Genomic DNA, 21429 nt, shown 5'->3' with positions numbered 1-21429 from the left:
CTTCACCTCCCGGGAGACGGCTTCACGGCGTGCTTCCGGAATCCGGTATGGCTTCACATGAACTGTGACACCAGGCTCTGTGACAATCTCATGTTTCACTAGCCTAGTCTGGCCAGGTTTTTCCGAGAAAAACTGTTGGTTCTGTAACAAAAACTGCTTAACCTCAGATTTTTGTCGTTCAGAGAGAGTCTCGGCAATCTGCACCTCCGGTATGGTAGGTGAGCAAACTGGACGGGGCAGATCCGCTGTTAGGGCAGCGCGGTCTTTCCAGGGTTTTATCAGATTCACATGATAGATCTGCTCTGGTTTTCTCTTACCAGGCTGGTGCACTTTATAGTTCACTTCTCCAATTCGTTCCATGACCTCAAAGGGGCCCTGCCATTTCGCCAGAAATTTACTATCCACCATAGGGATTAGGATCAACACCCTATCCCCGGGTGCAAATGTACGGACCTTGGCGCCTCTATCATAACTTTGCCTCTGGGCTCCCTGGGCCTGTAACATATGTTCCCTAACAAGGGGCATGACAGCAGCAATCCGGTCCTGCATTTGCGTTACATGGTCTATCACCGTTTTAAAGGGAGTGACTTGACCTTCCCAGGTTTCTTTTGCGACGTCCAACAGTCCACGGGGATGACAGGCATATAATAGCTCGAAAGGCGAGAATCCTGTGGAAGACTGGGGAACTTCCCTAATGGCAAACAGCAAATAGGGTAACAAGTAATCCCAGTTCTTCCCATCTTTGTCTATCGCCTTCCGGAGCATCTGTTTTAAGGTTTTATTGAACCGCTCAACCAGGCCATCTGTTTGAGGGTGATAGACAGACGTACGCAACTGGTCTATTTGTAAGAGCCTGCAGAGCTCCTTCATCACCCTTGACATAAAGGGAGTCCCCTGGTCGGTGAGTATCTGTTTTGGAATTCCCACCCGACTAAACACTTGTACCAACTCTTTGGCGATCGTTTTGGTAGCAGTGTTACGCAAAGGGATGGCTTCGGGATAACGAGTGGCATAGTCCATGATGACGAGGATATGTTGATGCCCACGTGCGGACCAGGGAAGGGGCCCAACCAAATCCATCCCAATTCTCTCAAACGGGACCCCAATAATAGGGAGGGGTACCAAAGGGCTACAGAACCGAGGTTTAGGTGCCGAGATTTGGCACTCTGGACAGGACTCACAATAGTTACGCACATCATTGTGTATTCCGGGCCACACAAAACAATGCAATATCCTTTCTGTGGTTTTTTGTACCCCCAGATGTCCCCCCATTATATGTCTGTGGGCCAGGTCCAGTACCTTCCGCCGATAAGGTTTGGGTACCACAAACTGTTGCACAGTGTCTTCCCCTTTTTTCTCTACCTGGTAGAGTAAATCATTCTCAAGAACCATGTACGGGTACGCTAGCCTAGTGTCAGGTTCTACGGGTACGCTATCTATCACTTTTACATTTTTCCTAGCCTGAGTCAGGGTAGGATCTTTCATTTGTTCGCTGTGGAAGTCATCCAACTGAACTCCCAAATCGGGTAGGCAGGGTGCTGGGTGGCTGTCTGCCTCCGCCTCTCGCTGAGTTTCCTCAGTTTCCTCAGTTTCCCCCGCCATAACTGAGTAGGGGAACTGAAGGTTAGATTCAATAACCTCCCCAGCAACATCTTCCTGTGGGGTCTCGTCTAGGAACTCGGGACCTCCAGATGGCATGGGGGAAGATTCACGGTTACAGCTACCGTGAAGGAGCAACTGATTCTCCCACAACTGCCAGAAATGAGGAAAATCCCTGCCCAGGATTATATCATGTAACAATGCGGGAACGAGTCCCACTTTGTGTTGCACAGACCCATAGGGAGTGGAGATACATATGACCGCTGTAGGAAATGAGCAGGTGTCACCATGCACACACGTTACAGAAAATTTATCAGACGGACCAGATGGAAGTGCCACCAGACTGGCTTTCACCAGAGTCACCACACTTCCAGAGTCTAGCAATGCCACAACATTTTTCCCATCTACAGACAATTCACGCAGGTGTTTCGCTGTATCATTTTGACCCGCATTCACACTTACTAGCCGTGTAACCAAAGACATGCGTTTCTTAGAGTCCGTAACGTCGCCCTGCATGGGTTCAGTGGTAACAGGACAGTTCGCAGAAACATGGCCCTTCTCATGGCAACGGAAACACCTAACAGGCCCCCTATTGCAACCAGAGTCCGACACCCTTGATCTCGGGGTGAGAGCAGTCCCGTGTTCCTCCCCCACAGTTTTTGGCAATTTTCCTTCCCCCGCAGTCCCTGGAACAGTCTTACCGGTTCCACGAGGAGGAGGTACAGTTCGGGTAGTAGCGGTATCATCAGGAAGTCCTTCCGCCACGGAATAACGCTCCACCAAGTCCACCAATTGATCCGCTGTCGCGGGATTTCCTTGGCTCACCCACTTTTTCAGCGCCGGTGGTAGTACTCTCAGGTACTTGTCCAGAACGATCCGCTGGATTATCTCCGGAGTTGTCAGTACCTCGGGTTGCAGCCATTTCTTTATCAAGTAGATCAGGTCGAACATCTGCGATCGCGGCGGTTTATCTGGCTGATAGGTCCACTGATGTACCCTCTGTGCACGGACAGCCGTCGTAACACCCAGCCGGGCCAGGACCTCAGCTTTCAGCCTCTCAAAGTCCTGAGCGACTTCCGGGTCCAAGTCATGGTAAGCTTTTTGGGCCTCACCGGAGAGAAACGGAGCAATTAGATCGGCCCATCGTTCCTTCGGCCACTTCTCTCTCAACGCTGTCCGCTCAAACGTTGTCAGGTACGCCTCGACGTCATCTTCTGCGGTCAGCTTTTGCTAGTACCGACTCACATGGATTCTCCTGGACTCTGCTTCCGGGTTTGCCTCAGGCATGCTCACCAAGCGCTGCGCCACCTGTTGGAGAAGCTGGCAGTATGCAGTCGTCACGTCCACCAACTCCTTCAGCTGTGCGGCCATCAAGCGGTTAGCTTCCTGCTGTACGGCAGCGGACTGTACTAGGGCTTTCACCACGTCTTCCATACTGTCGCCTGTGCCACGGAGTGCCCGCGTTCTCCACCACAATGTAACAAAACACTCCGGGATCGCCTTTGATGGGATCAAAGGTCACGTGGTTTGTGCATTAAACTCTGAGGCGACAGCAGGTTTCCAAGTAGACTGACCTCAGGTCAGGTTTATTAAAGTGAAAGCAAATACAGAAAACAAAACATAAAAATAAATCCTTGCCTGTCCGGCGCTAATTATACAAATACGTTCCTATCTAACAACTGGGGGGCTTCTCCCACCCAGCTAACATTACACAGGTCACAAGCACAGCTCTCACTCACGGTTGTCTCACACAGACAGGCATTCTGTGTGCCCCAGGCTGACACCTGAAACCTCCAGCTGGTCAGCCTTTATTCCTGCACTTATTAACCCCTCGGTATCCTGAAGATACTGAGCGGCCTAATTCACATAGGACAAATACCTGGGCGAGATATACCTGCCCCCGACTACCAGACCGACATGACTCTTACAGGGCCTACTTCTTAACTCTGTTTCCTGCAATATCTCTTCCTTATCTCCGATGACATGACCTGGGTGAATGTGTCCTGTACTTTTATAGGCCACAGAATTTTGAGCAAGGGGGGCTGTGATGGCAATAGTATATGTTTAAAAAAGGTACCCCCGATTGGTGAAACCACATCCTTGTTGGCAAAGACTTCATAACATTTGTTGTACCTTAAAAAGCTCACTTGAAAAGCTCCTTTTTGTGTTACCTGGTTGCTCACATTGGACACAATACACTTCATATAAATTTGATAAAGCAATGCTGTTATTTTTGGCTCAGTAGTTCATTACAAATATTTCTTTGTCGACTATATTAGTTTCTCTCCTTGAGAGCGATAACTTTGGCTGCCTAAAATGTACAAATGGCGATTTGGAATCCAGATTAAAATACTGTATACTTAATGCATTCAGACAACCATATAGCTGCATTTCTTGTAAAACATTTACAGATGTGACAGACAAAGCTCATAGTTACACAATCTTGAGAAATGTTTGTTTATTCACTTCACAAACAGTTCTGAGCCTCTATATGTTTGCTGTTTGCCATTGTAAAACATTAAGGCTTACTGGATCCCTGCCTGTGGTGGTTTGATCTAAATTCTTGTGGCTTTTATTTTCTAGGGTTTTTTTACCCCTCATCTGATGACTCCATGATATCTCAGTTTCATACAACCTTGAAAGCTGGCCACTTGAAGGTCTGGGTGAAACTAGAGTAACTACATAGTGTAAATCACTATATAAGATCAGAGAAACATGACTAAGACAGATGCCATAACTGGGGTACCTGTACATGTACAGTTTGCTGATACCTGCATAATTGGGGAAACCCATGCAGTGTATGTAATCTCCCAGGGGTTCTCTGTCTTGGTGCTGCTTCTCTGATATTCCAGACGGATGATGTTTAAAAGCCTCTTGGTGATGATCTAAGAATACTGTATGTAGTTGTTAATCTTCATATACGTAATCACTATATTTATGTAATTCTTATATGTATTTATTAACCTTTGTATGTTAACTCGTGTTGAGCATTCCGATACCGCAAGTATCGGGTATCGGCCGATACTTGCGGTATCGGAATTCCGATACCGAGTTCCGATACTTTTGTGATATCGGAAATCGGAATCAGATCCATATTCATGTAAAAAATAAAGAATTAAAATAAAAAATATGTATATAGTCACCTCTCCGGCGGCCCCTGGACCTTACCGCTGTAACCGGCAGCCTCCATTCCTAAGAATGAGCGCCTGAAGGACCTGCGATGACGTCGCGGCTTGTGATTGGTCGCGTGAGCGGTCACGCGACCTATCAGAAGCCGCGACGTCATCGAAGGCCCTTCACGCGCTCATTCTTAGGAACGGAGGCTGCCGGTTACATCGGTAAGGTCCAGGGGCCTCCGGAGAGGTGAGTATATCAATATTTTTTATTTTTATTCTTTATTTTACACATTAATATGGATCCCAGGGCCTGAAGGAGAGTTTCCTCTCCTTCAGACCCTGGGAACCATCCAGGATACCTTCCGATACTTGGTGTCCCATTGACTTGTATTGGTATCGGGTATCGGTATCGGCGATATCCGATATTTTTCGGGTATCGGCCGATACTATCCGATACCGATACTTTCAAGTATCGGAAGGTATCGCTCAACACTAATGTTAACATATACAAAAGTGTACGCCCTCACACTATTCAATCATACTATTCCTTGAATTTTGTAGCTTGCAATAAAATTGTGTTGTATTGCAAGTATTAGCCTTATTTAAAGCCGTATCTGAACTTTAGTGTAAAAATAAATAATTTTGCAAAGAGGGAACCATCATACCATTAAAAAATATGAGTGGATTGTCATGGGCCCATCCAGTATGTGGGTTCCAAGGCGTAATGGGGTGTATATGACTATGCAGCAGGGCTGGATTTGCTGCCAATGTGTAAAACAAAGGAGTACGGAGTACAAAATGCATATTGTGAAGTGAATTTTCATGGGCCCATCCAGTATGTGAGTTACAAGGCATAATGGGGTGCATATGACTGACTATGCTGCAGGGCTGGCCTTGCTGCCAATGTGTAAAACAAAGGAGTACAGGAGTACAAAATGTATATTGTGAAGTGGATTTTCATGGGCCCATCCAGTTTGTGGGTTCCAAGGCGTAATGGGGTGCATATGACTGACTATGCAGCAGGGCTAGCTTTGCTGCCAATGTGCAAAACAAAGAAGTATGGAGTACAAAATGCATATTGTGAAGTGGATTTTCAGGGGCCCATCCAGTATGTGGGTTCAAAGGCTTATTGGGGTGCATATGAATTGGTAGCAGGGCAGGCCTTGAATTCAATGCAACACTTTTTCAGGAGTCCCCCCTGGACATCTTATGAAAGGGGTATTGTGGTGCATCATAATTCTTGGCAGCCCATCCACTCACAGCATAGGCTACAACAGTTTAGGAGACCCACTGTTTAATAATGGCCCTTTAAAAAGATTAATGCCGCCTGATGCACCAGTAAAAATAGGCTCTGTGACTTCAAGAGTTCCTCCTTCATAAAGTAACAAGATGGGTCTGCTTATGTGTCACACACCACATGGCCAGCTAGGGTTGTTAAATGTTACAATGACATTTCCCAGTGAATGCATTTGTAGTGGTTGAAAGCAATGTTAAAGTTGAAAAACGCTTAAAAAACGCTGCTTCTGAACTAAGCCCAAGAGGTGGAGGAAATTTCCTGTGGGTTTAATTATTTGGCCTTACAGGTAAGTCATTAACCTGCAAAGGATGTACCTTGACATATTTCCCAGCAAAATCTGTTTTGATTTCATTTTAGTGTTGTTTTTTGTTGCATCGGGAAAAATGGCATGAATCTTGGAAAAAAAAGGTTACAGCTGTGAACAGGAGTCAGGAATGCTTCCAGGGGCGATCCCCATGATGTCCCTGTGTCATTTGAGCAGTGTTTCCATCATTTTCAGATGTTTTTAGACCTTAAAAGGACCTCCGGGGAGATTACGGTAAAAATACTGGGGTCTCCCATAGACTTACATTGGGCTCGTTGCTCGGGTCGAGTACCCGAGTATACCAATCTGCTTGACTCGAGCAACGAGCACTCGAGCATTTTAGTGCTCGCTCATCACTAGATATGACAGTTGTGCAGGTAGTACCGTTTATAGCGCATTAAACTAGCTCCTGTTCTTCCTCCTCTTCCACATTGGGATGAGATGAGGCTGGGCTGTGTGTAATCACCCTGTATGGTTCCTTGCTCCATCTCATCGTGTTCTGCCTGCAATGCATCATCTTTGTTTGTGAGCAGAGACTATTTGAGAACTCAGAGAGGTGGGATTGTGATGCTAATTATGGTGTCATTGCTGCTCACCACTTAGGGGCGTCCTCAAAGTTTTGGAGGATGGTACATATGTCTGACATCCATGTCCACTCCTGACGTCTTATGTGTGGAGTCTGAACTCAAAACCGACACCGTTGTTGATGTTGGTAGTCAACAACTGCCCTCTTCTGCTCACAAATCCTTTCCAACATCTGCAATGTAGAGTTCCAATGCGTGGGGACATCCCACGCCAGTCAGTGAGCCAGAAGCTGCAAACGCTGCTGAAGCCCGGCAAGGGTGGCTGAAGCTGTACCTGACTTTCTAAAATGGGCACACAGGCAGCGTACTTTGACAGGCAGATCCTGCAGCTCTGGGTAGGTTTTGAGAAACCGCTGAAGCACGAGGTTAAGCACATGTGCCAGGCATGTATGTGTGTGAACTCATCTCGCCTAAAAGCTGCAACCAGGTTCCGGCCATTATCACAGACGACCATGCCTGGTTGTAGGTTCAGCGGTGTCAGCCACAGATCTGCCTGCTCCTTCAGAGCTGTCCATAACTCTTTAGCATTGTGCAGTTTGTCACCTAAGCATATTAGCTTCAGCACAGACTGTTGCTGCTTGGCTGAGGCAGTGCTGCAGTGCTTACAGCTTGTGACTGATGTGCTACTTTCAGAGATGGAGGCTGAAGAGGAGGAGAAGGATGAGGTGAAGGAGCTGTAGACTGTGGGGGCAACCCTGATTGACCTAAGGCTTGCAATCCTCGGCGTTGGGAGGATGTGTTTCATCCCAAGGTCCGACTGGGACCCGGCTTCCACTGTGTTAACCCAGTGTGCCATCAGCAAGATGTACTGTCCCTGCCCACAAGCACTTGCATTGTTGAGGGCACAGCTAATGTTGTGGTATACGTGCTTGTGTAATGCGGGGAAGGCACACCGGGAGAAATAGTGGTGGCTTCGGACCTAGTACTGAGGGACAGCCGCCGCCATCACGTTGCGGAAAGCTTCTGTGTCTATGAGCCTAAAAGGCAACATTTAGAGCTGTCGAGAAATGTGGGAATTTAGTAGTTGGGACTGTGGGGCGTTGGCTGCGTATTTGCTCTTGCGTTCCAAGGACTGGGGTATGGACAACTAAACATTGCGCTGGAACAAGGACATGGACGTGCTTGCTGATGGTGCTAGTTGAGTGTCTGCAATGACAGGTGCAGGGCAGGAGGCATTTTCACATGCACCATGGACAGGGGATTGGATTGCTTGCACAACAGCAGAAGAAGCAGTGGTGTCACCCACAGACACTGTTCCTGGACCTTGGGGTTCGGCCTACAAAGTTGGGTGCTTTCCTGCCATGTGCCTGATCATGCTGGTGGTGATCAGGCTGGTTGTTTTGCTACCCCTGCTGATGCTAGTGCAGCGCCCCAGAGTCCTGGTCGTTGCAGTACTGTGGCTCCGCCACTATGGGGAGCTACGGTGCGTCTGATGGCACTGAAGGAGTTCATCCGATCAGGTATCACAGACACCAATACATTTCACAGCTGGGCCTCCAGGGGGAGCTAAGGGTGCTATTCATTAGGCCACTCCCCACCATAGTGGGTAAACTGGGGGTCAGGCAGGAAGTTAGATGAGAAAGCTGACTGGGTTGGAACCAGGCAACACCTTGTGGCAGAGGGTGTTGTGGGGGAAGATACAGTAGGGTCTCTGTCAGGGGTGGGATCCTGACAGAGGCTTGGCATTTGAAAGAACGTAAAGGGACAGTGCCTGCTCCGGGAAGCGGCGGTGCCCGAGGAAAGACTAGAAGCGAGATAGATTGTGCTGAGTGAGAAACGAGATCAAGCAAAAGGAGAATACCAGTAGGGGTCGTGCTGTAAGACCGGAGCAACACCCTACTGAGGCGCACTACCGGTGGCCGGAACGCCGAGGGAGTATTATAACATTCAGCTTCAAGCAATACTCTAAACAGCAGCAGGACAGTCAGTCTAAGGCGGGCTGTCTCACACAAATCACCTATGAAGTCTTGGGGGGCACCTTGTGGAGAGGGGCGACTCTAGGGTCCCGGAAGAGCTCCGAGCCTACCCGTCAAACGGGTGCCGTCCCAACCAGAACAACAGGGAGGGACGGAGGATTAGAAGAACATCATTTAATTGAGTTGTGAGGGAACTTAAGAAACAGACACAACAGTTGTGGGGACTTTCCGTAAGCACAGCAGGGAAGGACCGCAACACATAGCGCTAGAAGGAAGGCACCGATTTCCACCTGTGAGGAGAACTCTGGAGGTGCCATTGGACCGGCCGGACTTGCGCAGCCTGGTGACCCGTATTCCGGACTGAGGACCCAGAGATCTTCAGTAAAGAGGTAAAGAGACTGCAACCTGGTGTCCTCGTTATTACTGCACCACACCACCACGGCCTCACCCCCATCTACATCATCCACACCTGTTATTCACCGAGCGCCCCACGGCAGGGTCACGGACCGGGGCCTAGCCGCCGTGACAACCCCAGAGCAGAGACTCACACAGGCCCGGTACCGGGTACCCCTCGGCCCTGCGGCGGTGGGGGCGCTACAACTTGGCGTCACGAACAGGATCTACTTAAGCCTGAAGAATCAGGTCATGTGTGCCTTGGAACTGTGATTTACTGTGCTTAGACTGTACTTTATTGCAAAGACTGTGGATTGTCGCTTGCCGCCAAAAGTTCGCGCCAAAACCGCCTCCATTGCAGTGTTACAGGGAGCGCAGAGGGAGACGGGAGGCGTGCCATGGGAGGAGACTACCAAAGTGGCGCCAGAAGCGGTGATCGCCCCCTGCGCCTCTTGTTGCAAAGCGATGACCTGCCTCAAGGCAGAGGACCACCTCCTGACCTGCAACGGCGGGAAACGGGAGACGGAGAGGAAGCCCGACCCTGGAGAAATGGCGGAGTCAGATGCATGCACTGTCACCGAATGTCGGACAGTGAAGACGAACAGCGAGTGCCCGAACGGGGAAGGAGCAACCCCGGCCTGCCCTCACCCATTGGAGGCGGACTCGCGTCCACCGCCAGTGGAGGAGCCGAACCTACCTACCCCAGTCACGGAATCATGGAAGGCGGAGCTACAACGAGAGGTGACTCCGGAGGAGCCGCGGTCCGGGCTGCAGCCGATTCCAGTGTCCTCGTCAACGGACCGGAGCGACACCGGTGGAATCACATCAGGCGCAGGTATGGATGGCATCCCTACTCCCCTGGCCGATTCTGCTCCCCCGACCGATCCGGTTCCCCTGAGCGATCCCGCTCCTGTGACCGCTCCTCACCCCAGCAATGATCGTTCTTTCTTGGTGGAGCGGGTCATCCTTACCTCTAACGCGATGGGGAAGCTGGTGCCCCCGCTACCAACCAAGATGGGAGAACCCATAGGTGTGGGCCTAGACGGGGTGATCCTTCGGTGGGACACCCCCTGGACCGGGCCGGATGGGGCCCGGGAGGATGGCCTCACCCTTGCAGTACTTACCTGGGAACAGTATAAGCAATGTCTGATCCAACACTGGAAAGATCGGGACGAGGCCGAACCACCTGACACGCAACGTAAGAAGTCGGCTCCCGGCAGGAAAGATGTGGTAAAGCGGGGAACCGTACTGGCCTACCACCCAAAGAGGGGATGGGGCTCCATACAGGAACCGGGGCTACCAACTGATGTCTTTGTCACTAGCTATAATGTGAAGACCCCCTGCTGCAGTCAAAATGGTGATCCGTTACAAAGAGGGGATCAGGTGACTTACACCCGCCATCGGAGTGCACAAGGATGGTGTGCCCGGAATGTTCGACGGTGTGAGCCGTCGAGAGCGCCCCCTGTAGCCCCGATCATGAATGATCCTGATTTGCCAGACCTTGTTCCCATCACCACGGTACGTCTTGTAGCGGCTGCCGAACTCGCAAGCAGGATTAGCCTTCAAATCCAGGCACCGGTTGATCTGATGGCATCTGAGAGACCAACCACCAGTACGGGTGCCACGTTGGCTGGGGGACAAAGACCGCCCCCAGACTTGGAAGAATAAACCTCGAAACCATGAATCTGTAAATAGTTGCTGTTTTCCTGTGTTCTGCTAGACCCGTCCAGGGTAAACTTTTAAAGGGATCCTTTTGTTGACCCGGGATCCCTATTGTTTTGTTTTTGTTTGTTTTTCTACAGTTTTTGCACAAGTTTCTAGAACTGCTGAAATCATGAACAGTGCATGATCCGAACTTCTTGTACATAGTTTGCACCTTATTAAAGGCGCTCCCTACTGGTTTTACTTAAAGAAGGACTCTTTGTGAAGATACCACACTGGAACCTTTGCTGAGTATGGACTGGTAGCTTGAGAAGGCGTGCTACCTCATAGAGACTTGGTCCCCTCTTAAAGGGGATGTTCATTTGTTACGCTTAAACTGTGATATTGCTTAAGATTGGAAGCAATAATGTCTTGACCAAAGAAAGTGATGATAATGTTTATATGAGTAAGTTATATGTATTTGACTAGTTAATTGTGAAGAAATATTGATGATGTTCTCTGAGAAGTAAAAGGTGAAAGATAGAAGAAGGATGCAGTGGACCCGTAGGGATAGACGTGGTGTCCAGCATGCATGCAAGGAAGAAAGATAATGAGAAGGCTTAATGTTCAATAGAAAATGTTTTTTGATAATGCTGATAGATAGTTAGGATAGAAGGTAAACCCTGAGTCCTCATAGGAGTCATGAAGAGATGACTTAGTGCTCTTAAACTGAAAGTAATGTTATGTTCTATACTGTGTATAGTAGTTGAAAAGGCAGTAGGCCCTGGCTGAACGGGGCGGTCCTGTAACTGAAAGGAGAGGCAGTAGGTCTGGTGCCGATAGGACAGGCGGTCCTGCAGATTTAAAGAAGGAGAATGAGAAAGTTAAATTGCCTTATAATGTGATTATAGGAAGGTCTTTAGTGGATTTAGAGTGTAAGTCCTTAAAGGCAATGTTAAATTATTGTTCAACAATTTTGCACTTAGTAGAATACCCGGTTGGGTAACAGGAGTTATTTATAGCCTGTAATTTATAATGTTAACTATGTTTGTAACGTTCAAGTGTCCTTACCTCCCATAAAGGGAAGCCTGTTCAAGTATACTTATTGTTATTACACTCAACGAAACTGTATGTCTTTTTGCTAACTTGTATTGTTGTTTTCTTCCCAGTCCCGGAGTACTGTGTTTAACCAGGGGGGAGTGCAGCGCCCCAGAGTCCTGGTCGTTGCAGTACTGTGGCTCCGCCACTATGGGGAGCTACGGTGCGTCTGATGGCACTGAAGGAGTTCATCCGATCAGGTATCACAGACACCAATACATTTCACAGCTGGGCCTCCGGGGGGAGCTAAGGGTGCTATTCATTAGGCCACTCCCCACCATAGTGGGTAAACTGGGGGTCAGGCAGGATGTTAGATGAGAAAGCTGACTGGGTTGGAACCAGGCAACACCTTGTGGCAGAGGGTGTTGTGGGGGAAGATACAGTAGGGTCTCTGTCAGGGGTGGGATCCTGACAGAGGCTTGGCATTTGAAAGAACGTAAAGGGACCGTGCCTGCTCCGGGAAGCGGCGGTGCCCGAGGAAGGACTAGAAGCGAGATAGATTGTGCTGAGTGAGAAACGAGATCAAGCAAAAGGAGAATACCAGTAGGGGTCGTGCTGTAAGACCGGAGCAACACCCTACTGAGGCGCACTACCGGTGGCCGGAACGCCGAGGGAGTATTATAACATTCAGCTTCAAGCAATACTCTAAACAGCGGCAGGACAGTCAGTCTAAGGCGGGCTGTCTCACACAAATCACCTATGAAGTCTTGGGGGGCACCTTGTGGAGAGGGGCGACTCTAGGGTCCCGGAAGAGCTCCGAGCCTACCCGTCAAACGGGTGCCGTCCCAACCAGAACAGCAGGGAGGGACGGAGGATTAGAAGAACATAATTTAATCGAGTTGTGAGGGAACTTAAGAAACAGACACAACGGTTGTGGGGACTTTCCGTAAGCACAGCAGGGAAGGACCGCAACACATAGCGCTAGAAGGAAGGCACCGATTTCCACCTGTGAGGAGAACTCTGGAGGTGCCATTGGACCGGCCGGACTTGCGCAGCCTGGTGACCCGTATTCTGGACTGAGGACCCAGAGATCTTCAGTAAAGAGGTAAAGAGACTGCAACCTGGTGTCCTCGTTATTACTGCACCACACCACCACGGCCTCACCCCCATCTACATCATCCACACCTGTTATTCACCGAGCGCCCCACGGCAGGGTCACGGACCGGGGCCTAGCCGCCGTGACAACCCCAGAGCAGAGACTCACACAGGCCCGGTACCGGGTACCCCTCGGCCCTGCGGCGGTGGGGGCACTACAACTAGCCTGGCAGGTGGTGTAAATGTCCCTTTTTGGGCTTATCGGCAGAGTCTTTAAAAAACAACCAGAGTTGGGAAGACCTAACAGTTGGACTGGAAACTTCCCTTATGCTGTTGTTACAGGGAACAATTTCCCGCCTTCTGTCTGCAGCCACGACACTGCTTCTTTCTGCCTGTTGGGGTGCTATGCCTCCCTCCCATTGTGTGCTGGTGTCTTCGCTCTGCATGTCCTCCTGCCAGGTTGGGTCAGTTACTATATCATTTACCACCTCATCTTCCACTTCCGCACCCTGGTCCTCCTCCTGACTTTCTAGCAATTGTGTCTCATCATCATAGTAACTTAGTAACATAGTTATTAAGTTTGAAGGAAGACTTTAAGTCCATCTAGTTCAACCCATAGCCTAACCTAACATGCCCTAACATGTTGATCCAGAGGAAGGCAAAAAAAAAAACCCATGTGGCAAAGAGTAAGCTCCACATTGGGGAAAAAAATTCCTTCCCGACTCCACATACGGCAATCAGACTAGTTCCCTGGATCAACACCCTATCAAGGAATCTAGTATATATAACCTGTAACATTATACTTTTCAAGAAAGGCATCCAGTCCCCTCTTAAATTTAAGTAATGACTCATGCATTACAACATTATACGGCAGAGAGTTCCATAGTCTCACTGCTCTTACAGTAAAGAATCCACGTCTGTTTTTATACTTAAACCTTCTTTCCTCCAGACTTAGAGGATGCCCCCTTGTCCCTGTCTCAGGTCTATGATTAAAAAGATCATCAGAAAGGTCTTTGTACTGTCTCCTCATATATTTATACATTAAAATAAGATCACCCCTTAGCCTTCGTTTTTCCAAACTAAATAGCCCCAAGTGTAATAACCTATCTTGGTATTGCAGACCCCCCAGTCCTCTAATAACCTTGGTCGCTCATCTCTGCACCCGCTCTAGTTCAGCTATGTCTTTCTTATACACCGGAGACCAGAACTGTACACAGTATTCTAAGTGTGGTCGAAATAGTGACTTGTATCGAGGTAAAATTATGCTCTCCTCATGAGCATTTATGCCTCTTTTAATGCATCTCATTATTTTATTTGCCTTTGTAGCAGCTGCCTGACACTGGCCACTAAATGTGAGTTTGTCATCCACCCATACTCCCAGGTCTTTTTCATTGACGGTTTTGCCCAGAGTTTTAGAATTAAGCACATAGTTATACATCTTATTACTTCTACCCAAGTGCATGACCTTACATTTATCCCCATTAAAGCTCTTTTGCCATTTATCAGCCCAAGATTCTAGTTTACATAAATCATCCTGTAATATAAAATTGTCCTCCTCTGTATTGATTACCCTGCAGAGCTTAGTGTCATCTGCAAATATTGAAATTCTACTCTGTATGCCTCCTACAAGATCATTAATAAATATGATAAAAAGAGGAGGGCCCAATACTGACCCCTGTGGTACCCCACTGCTAACCGCGACCCAGTCCGAGTGTGCTCCATTAATAACACCCTTTGTTTCCTATCCCTGAGCCAGCTCTTAACTCACTTACACATATTTTCCCCTATCCCCATTATTCTCATTTTATGTATCAACCTTTTGTGTGGCACCCTATCAAACGTTTTTGAAAAGTCCATATACACTACGTCCACTGGGTTCCCTTGGTCCAGTCCAGAACTTACCTCTTCATAGAAATTGATCAGATTAGTCTGACAGAAATGGTCCCTAGTAAACCCATGTTGGTATTGGGTCATGAGGTTATTCCTCTTCAGATACTCCAGCATAGCATCCCTTAGAATGCCCTCCAGAATTTTACCCACAGTAGAGGTTAAGCTTACTGGCCTATAATTTCCGAGTTCAGTTTTTGTCCCTTTTTTGAATATTGGCACCACATTTGCTATACTCCAGTCCTGTGGTACAGACCCTGTTATTATGGAGTCTTTAAAGATTAATAATAATGGTCTATTAATGACTGTACTTAATTCCTGCTGTACTTGGGGGTGTATCCCATCCAGGCCCGGAGATTTGTCAATTTTAGTGATTTTTAGATGCCGCCGTACTTCCTGCTGGGTTAAGCAGGTGACACTTAATGGGGAATTTTTGTTATCACTGATCAGATTGTCTGCCATGGAATTTTCTTGTGTAAATACTGATGAAAAAAAAGTCATTTAGCATATTGGCTTTTTCCTCATCCTCATCCACCATTTCATCCACCTCTTCTGACATTTTTCCACCGTCGCCTTCTTGTGACCGTGGCTACTCAAATATTTGGGCATCGCTACATGCGATCTCCTCTTGCCCTGCTTCAAGTGCCCCGGGCGAGAGGCCTGAAGCTATAAATAGAAAAGTGAACATCTCTTCAGAATGTGCAATTGTGGGATCAATTGTCTTTGGGCACTCGGCATAGTGGGAGGAAGGAGGATCAGGGTGAGGAATATGCGGTCCAGACTCATGGCTACTGAGACTTGACCGTGTTCAAGACAGGGTGGTGGTGGCAAAGTGACTGCAAGCATTATCCACTATCCAGCCAGCAACCGTTTGACACTGCTCTGGATTCAATAGTGGTGTGCTGCGGTCCCCTAGTATTTGGGACAGGAAGGTCTGGCGAGAAGATGTGGGTGTTTGTTGTGGCACAATTTCAGCTTGCCCACAGCCTTGGCCTCTGCATGCATCATCACCATCACCATCACGTCTAGTTCCCTGTCCCTTGCCATGCGCCTTGCCCATAATATTTTCTATGTTCACTACAAATGGCTGAATTTGGAGCGAACTTATATGAGTCGCCCGCCTGGGCCGTGGGTTACTTGGGTCCAGTCGCACTTAAAGGGGATATCACAGTGGCTGCAACCCAGTCCGTGGCCCTGGGCACTCAATTAAAAGGGGCAAAAGGTCTTTAAGGGAATTAATAAAATTTGTATAAGTTCGTGACGCCACCTGTGGTTCTCGGTCAGTAGGAACCAACGCCGCTTAAAGTGGTCCTCTGGGGTGATGGTATGGTGGCTGGATGGTGACGCTTCCCACAGGTGAAGTGGGGTCCCTAGGGCTCCCGGTGTGCTGGGCAGGGATGGTGTATGCCAGCATTAAATGGAGGACACAGAATTGTAATGTCTTTACCTGGTTTACTGGTTGTAAGCAGCTGCAGTCCAGGGTACCAGCTACAGGTAGTGGTGTGGTCTGGCCGGCCTGGAGGCAATGATGATCTCTTTCCCAGGTGAGGTCCGTAAGCCTTCCTATTCGCGCTCGTATGCGAGGTCCTTGCTGCCAATGGCTTCCATACAAAGTCCTCTCTCTCCTGTCCTGGGACAGTTACCTGTATGATGGGCAGTGTGAGTCTTTTTATAGGGTCTCTATCATGACCCGGGCTCTTAGAGTACTGCTGCACCTTCAGGTGTGGGTGCGGGCAAATAACATAAAGTCCTATGCCCTCCAGTTCTGCCGTGCAACCTGGGGTACAACATAGCCTCGGCCTCCCGGTGCCCGGTTTCTGCACTTTGGCTCTGGGGGTGCCCGGTCACAGTTCCCCTCTGAGCCCCTTTCCTTCTCCTGTGCTTCTTTCCTCTGATGCTTCACTACATTCAACCCATCGGGTTCACTTCCTTTCCTAGAGCTGCAGCTTAGTCCTGGCTGCACAGCTCCACTGTCTTCTCTCCACTCCTCTCCCTTTACTGTCTTCTCCAGACTGAACTAACTCCTCCTCCAGACCAGAACACTTAAAGCTGGGGAAGCTCCCCTGAATCCGGGTTCTGAGCTCCCCCTTCTGGCCTGGATTCAGAATGTGTTGTATGTAGGTGCGTTGCCTGGTAAAGGGAATCCTCCTTGCCTCCAAGCATGATATTACCCTTCCCCGAAGGGAAGGCAACAACACTGTAACAACCGGTTACCTGGGGTGTTACGTATATGTGATCCGTGTCATAGAAAACCACAGTTTTAAATAACTGGCCTGTAGGTAACTATTTTTAACAGCAAGTTGGTGTCAATAACTTCGCTAACACACTGCAACAAAATTTATATGGAGGCCAGAAATGGCAAAATTTTGAGAGCACATTTTTGTGATCCGTGTGACGGACAAACCACAGTTTTAAATAGCTGGCCTGTAGGTAACTATTTTTAACAGCAAACTGGTGTCAATAACTTCGCTAACACACTGCAACAAAATTTAAATCGAGGCAACAAATGGCAGAATTTTGAGCGCACGTTTATGTGATTCAAGTGACGGACAAACCACAGTTTTAAATAGATGGATTCAGCAGTGCCAACAAACAAATGTAGCAGAAAAACTGTGTGTACGGGTCCCGTAGAAGCGCTATACCAGCGCGAAACGGCCGTCATCAGAGCCTGCACACTCCTATCTTCACACCCCCGAGTCATGAAGGTTTTATATTGTGATTGAATAAAGGACAAACCATTTTAGGGATCGGTGAGTACTGCCTATCGCTTCTTTCTTATACAGCCATATGAGGGTTTGTTTTTTGTGGGACGAGTTGTACTTTTGAATAACAACAGTCATGAAAACATGATTCTACAGCTCAGTATAATTATGAGCTAAAAAACATGCATTGTTTTATTTTTATTTAGGTGGTTAAAAAAGAAAAGAAGTTTCTAAAAGAAAATTAGCTTGTGTCGCCATTTTCAGAGACTTGTAATGTTCTCCACTTTTGGTCAATGGGGCTATCCAAGGACTTCTTTTTTTTGCGCCTAAAGCCAACATTTTTACTGATACCATTTTGGAGTACATATAATGTTATAATCGCCTTTAATTGCATTTTTTTGCAGTGTAGTGGTAACCAAAAACATTTATTTCAGGCGTTTCGATTTTTTTCTAATTACGCTGTTTGCTGAGTGGGATAATTAATATGATATTTTGATAGCTCTAACTTTTATCAACGTAACAATGTTACATATGTGTATTTTTTATTCCTTTATTTTTAGTTGACGAAATGAGAGGTGAATTAAATGTGTATATTTCTTTTAGAAAAAAAGTTTATTCTTAAAAGCATGTTTCCCACTTTTCATCGTACTTTTTAGTCCCCTTAAGGGACTTAAACCTGCAATAATCTGATCCCTTATATACATTAATATCACAGTATTTCTGTGTACAGCAAAAATCATGTCTCTTATGACCACTAGCCAGAAGATGGTGTTCAGAGAAGTACCATCATGACAGCCTTACGGGTCTTCATTAGACCCCCAGCCTCCATGGCAGCCCCTCAGCACCCCGCAATCAAGTCACGAGGCACCTAAGCGGGCATGGAATATCATGCCCCCATGATGGCATGCTGTGAATACCTCTATCATAGGTTCACAGCGGCATTTAATAGGTTAACAGCAGCAAGTGGAGTGCAGCTTCATACATGGCTTTTTAGAAGCAGATGACTGAATATTACAGTCATCATCTTTCAGGAAAGATTTGGGCTCAGTTGGTATATAATGTAACTATACATCACATGTTGGTAAGGGGTTAAAGGAATAAGGAATAAAAAAGCCTTACAAGTTTAATATCACCCTTAACATACTGAACTGTAGAACCAGGTTACACAGTCATTACAAAACCCCCCAAAATAATTGTGAAATTACAAAGGGAGGGGTTCACAATTTTACAGTACATAAAATTGTTGTTCTTATTTTTCAGTAAAATCTTTGGTACAATGAATGGTGTCATTCAAAACAACATATTGCCGGCTGAAAAAAAGCAAGCCCTCACATGATTATGTTAACAATTTAAAAAAAAAAATATGATTCTTAAATGAAGGGAAGGAAAAACTAAAAATATTTATGTACTGTGTGTATATATATATATAGTATATATATATATATATATATATATATATATATATGTATATATATATATATATGTATATATGTACAGTATATATGTGAAATAAAACAATAAAACAAAGTCTAAAAAATTGCATGTGATGTAAACACCCTTTTTAAACAATGCATGATTTTCTGATGTCACGTTCACCTTTATTTTTAGTTCATGTTTAAGATGGCATGTTCTATTTTATTACTGTTATCATTTTCCTAAATTTCTCTGCAGGTTGATTCATCAAAAGCATATTATACAAACACTCTTTTTATTACTCCGTTGAGTACAATCCTCATTACGGTTATCCCAGTTCAACTTAATTTCACATGTGCCTATAATCTGACTACAAATGCCAACCTCCAAAACCCTCTGAATATGGTGACGTGTAATAATTTTGAAGGCAATATATCTCAAGCTATAAACATTACAGACAATAATGTTTACAGGTATGTGAATCATAGCTAAGAATTTAGCACAACTAGAATAATACAATACTGGGGTACTCTGCTGCCTGCTCTCACTGTTTAAAGGGGTTATCCGGGACTTTTATTATTTTTCCTATGGAGCTAAGAAGTAATAGGCAGGTAGTTACTAACTACTTGTCTATTCTGGCAGGTGATGATTTTTGCTAGCTAAGAGCAGTCATTGACTGATCCTGCTGGAGATTCTCCTGCTTTCGCTGACGTCTTGTTGACAGAGCAGCTTCTTACAGTATCTTCTGCTCTGTGAAGAAGAGCTACTGCCGATGTTTTGCTGATTGACAGCCGGCTCCCCACTGCCTAATTGGGGGAGCAGACTGTCAATCCTTATTACATATGCATTGATTCCCCATCAACAGAAAAGGCTGGGAAGAGAAGGTGCTACTTTGTTGACTAGAGGTGAAATGAAGCAGAAGAATTGCCCCCTGAGCCGGCAGGGGCTGGGAATCTGGCGCCTGCACAGTGGAGCGGGTCACCGTGCTCCATTGAAGATAGTGTCGATGTCTCGCGAGATTTGTGAAGTCTCGCAAGACTTCGGCACTTCTATCGAGGAGCACGGTGACCTGCTCCACTTCGCAGGTGCCAGATTCCCAGCCCCGCAGTGTGAATACATCATAACACACTGCAGGGCAGGATCTGGGGCCTCCGCTACACGCAGACGCAATATCCTTATATCACCTGATGTAAGTTCCCAGGCAGCACACACGGCACATGCCCGAGAACTGATTGCAGAGCGCAGGCGCCGGTGACATCATGAGAAAGAGAGGAGGCGATTCCAGGAGACCAAAGGGGGATGATGGATGGCTGCGAGGCGGTTTAGTCAGGGGGAGAAAACATACCTCCCTGACTCAATGGAGGTATGGTGGGAAATATATAAAACTCATTATTTCCTAGGGATAATAAACATAAGAGCCACCTTCACAGAATGCAGCCTTAGTGCTGCTGAAGGTAGCTATTTCACTTTAATAGGTTCTGGGGGGTGACAGGTTCCCTTTATGTAGCTGGTTAAAAGAGTATGGAGGCTCCCTCTTTAAGCCCACCGGCACCCTGAGATCATGATTGTGTGGTCCTGGTTTTTGCAATGGCAATTCATGGCCAAATAAAGACCTTAAAGTTTGCCGGCTACAGTGGCCTCTTCAGAAGTTAGAAACATTTACGTGGTAAAAATAAATTTTTTCATTCCTGTCATGTCACTTTACATTAATTCCTCAAAAGCACCTGTATGGTTAATAAACTACCTGAAAGCAATTTTGAACATGTTGAGGGGTGCTGTTTTTAAAATGGTATCACTTTTACGGGTTTGCAATATATAGGACCCCCAAAGTCAAAGTCAAAATTGAATTTGTCCCTAAAAAATAAGTTTTGTAAATTTCCTTGAATAAAATGAAAAATTACTGCTACATTTTTAAACTTTCTAAAATGTTACCAAATAATACAGCATTTTACAAATGGTGCTGACGTAAAGCAGACATGAGGGAAACGTTATTTATTAATGTTTTTACATGGTATGACTATCTGGGTTCAAAGTTTGAAAACTGCAAATTTTTTGTCATTTTTGTCACATTTCTGATATTTTTATAAATAAATACTAAACAAATCAACCTAAATTTACCATTATAATAAAGTACAATGCATCACGAAAAACAAAAATCTCAATCAATGGGATATGTTGAAGCATTCCAGAGTTACTACATAAAGTGACACATGTCAGATTTAAAAAATTTGGACTGGTCATTAAGGGGTTAATATGGATAATTTTTAATCATTGCAAAAATAATTATGAGCCAAAAATTCATGCATTTAAGTAAAAAAAAAAGTGTCCATATTGTTTAACTTGTTAATGTAAGGGTGTTTTTGTTTTTGTGCTTTCATAACTTTTTTTAACCCTTTAACGACCGCCGAATCGCCTTTTAACGGCGGCAGTTAAGGGTACTTAAA

At 46.5% G+C, this 21429-nt stretch overlaps 1 protein-coding gene across 2 annotated transcripts in view; it reads left to right on the top strand.

The window, feature by feature from the left end:
• LOC143815762 (uncharacterized) overlaps positions 1-21429 on the top strand; it is a 785716-nt gene that overhangs the window by 641325 nt on the left and 122962 nt on the right. For both annotated transcript variants that reach the window (XM_077295356.1, XM_077295355.1), the window contains exon 41: positions 19244-19458. In XM_077295356.1, coding sequence (XP_077151471.1) covers positions 19244-19458 — 215 coding nt within the window. The remainder of the gene's footprint in view (positions 1-19243; positions 19459-21429) is intronic.

Source organism: Ranitomeya variabilis, chromosome 3 (genome assembly GCF_051348905.1).
Source record: "Ranitomeya variabilis isolate aRanVar5 chromosome 3, aRanVar5.hap1, whole genome shotgun sequence".
Lineage (NCBI taxonomy): Eukaryota > Metazoa > Chordata > Amphibia > Anura > Dendrobatidae > Ranitomeya > Ranitomeya variabilis.
This window is presented reverse-complemented; position numbering and strand designations above follow the sequence as displayed.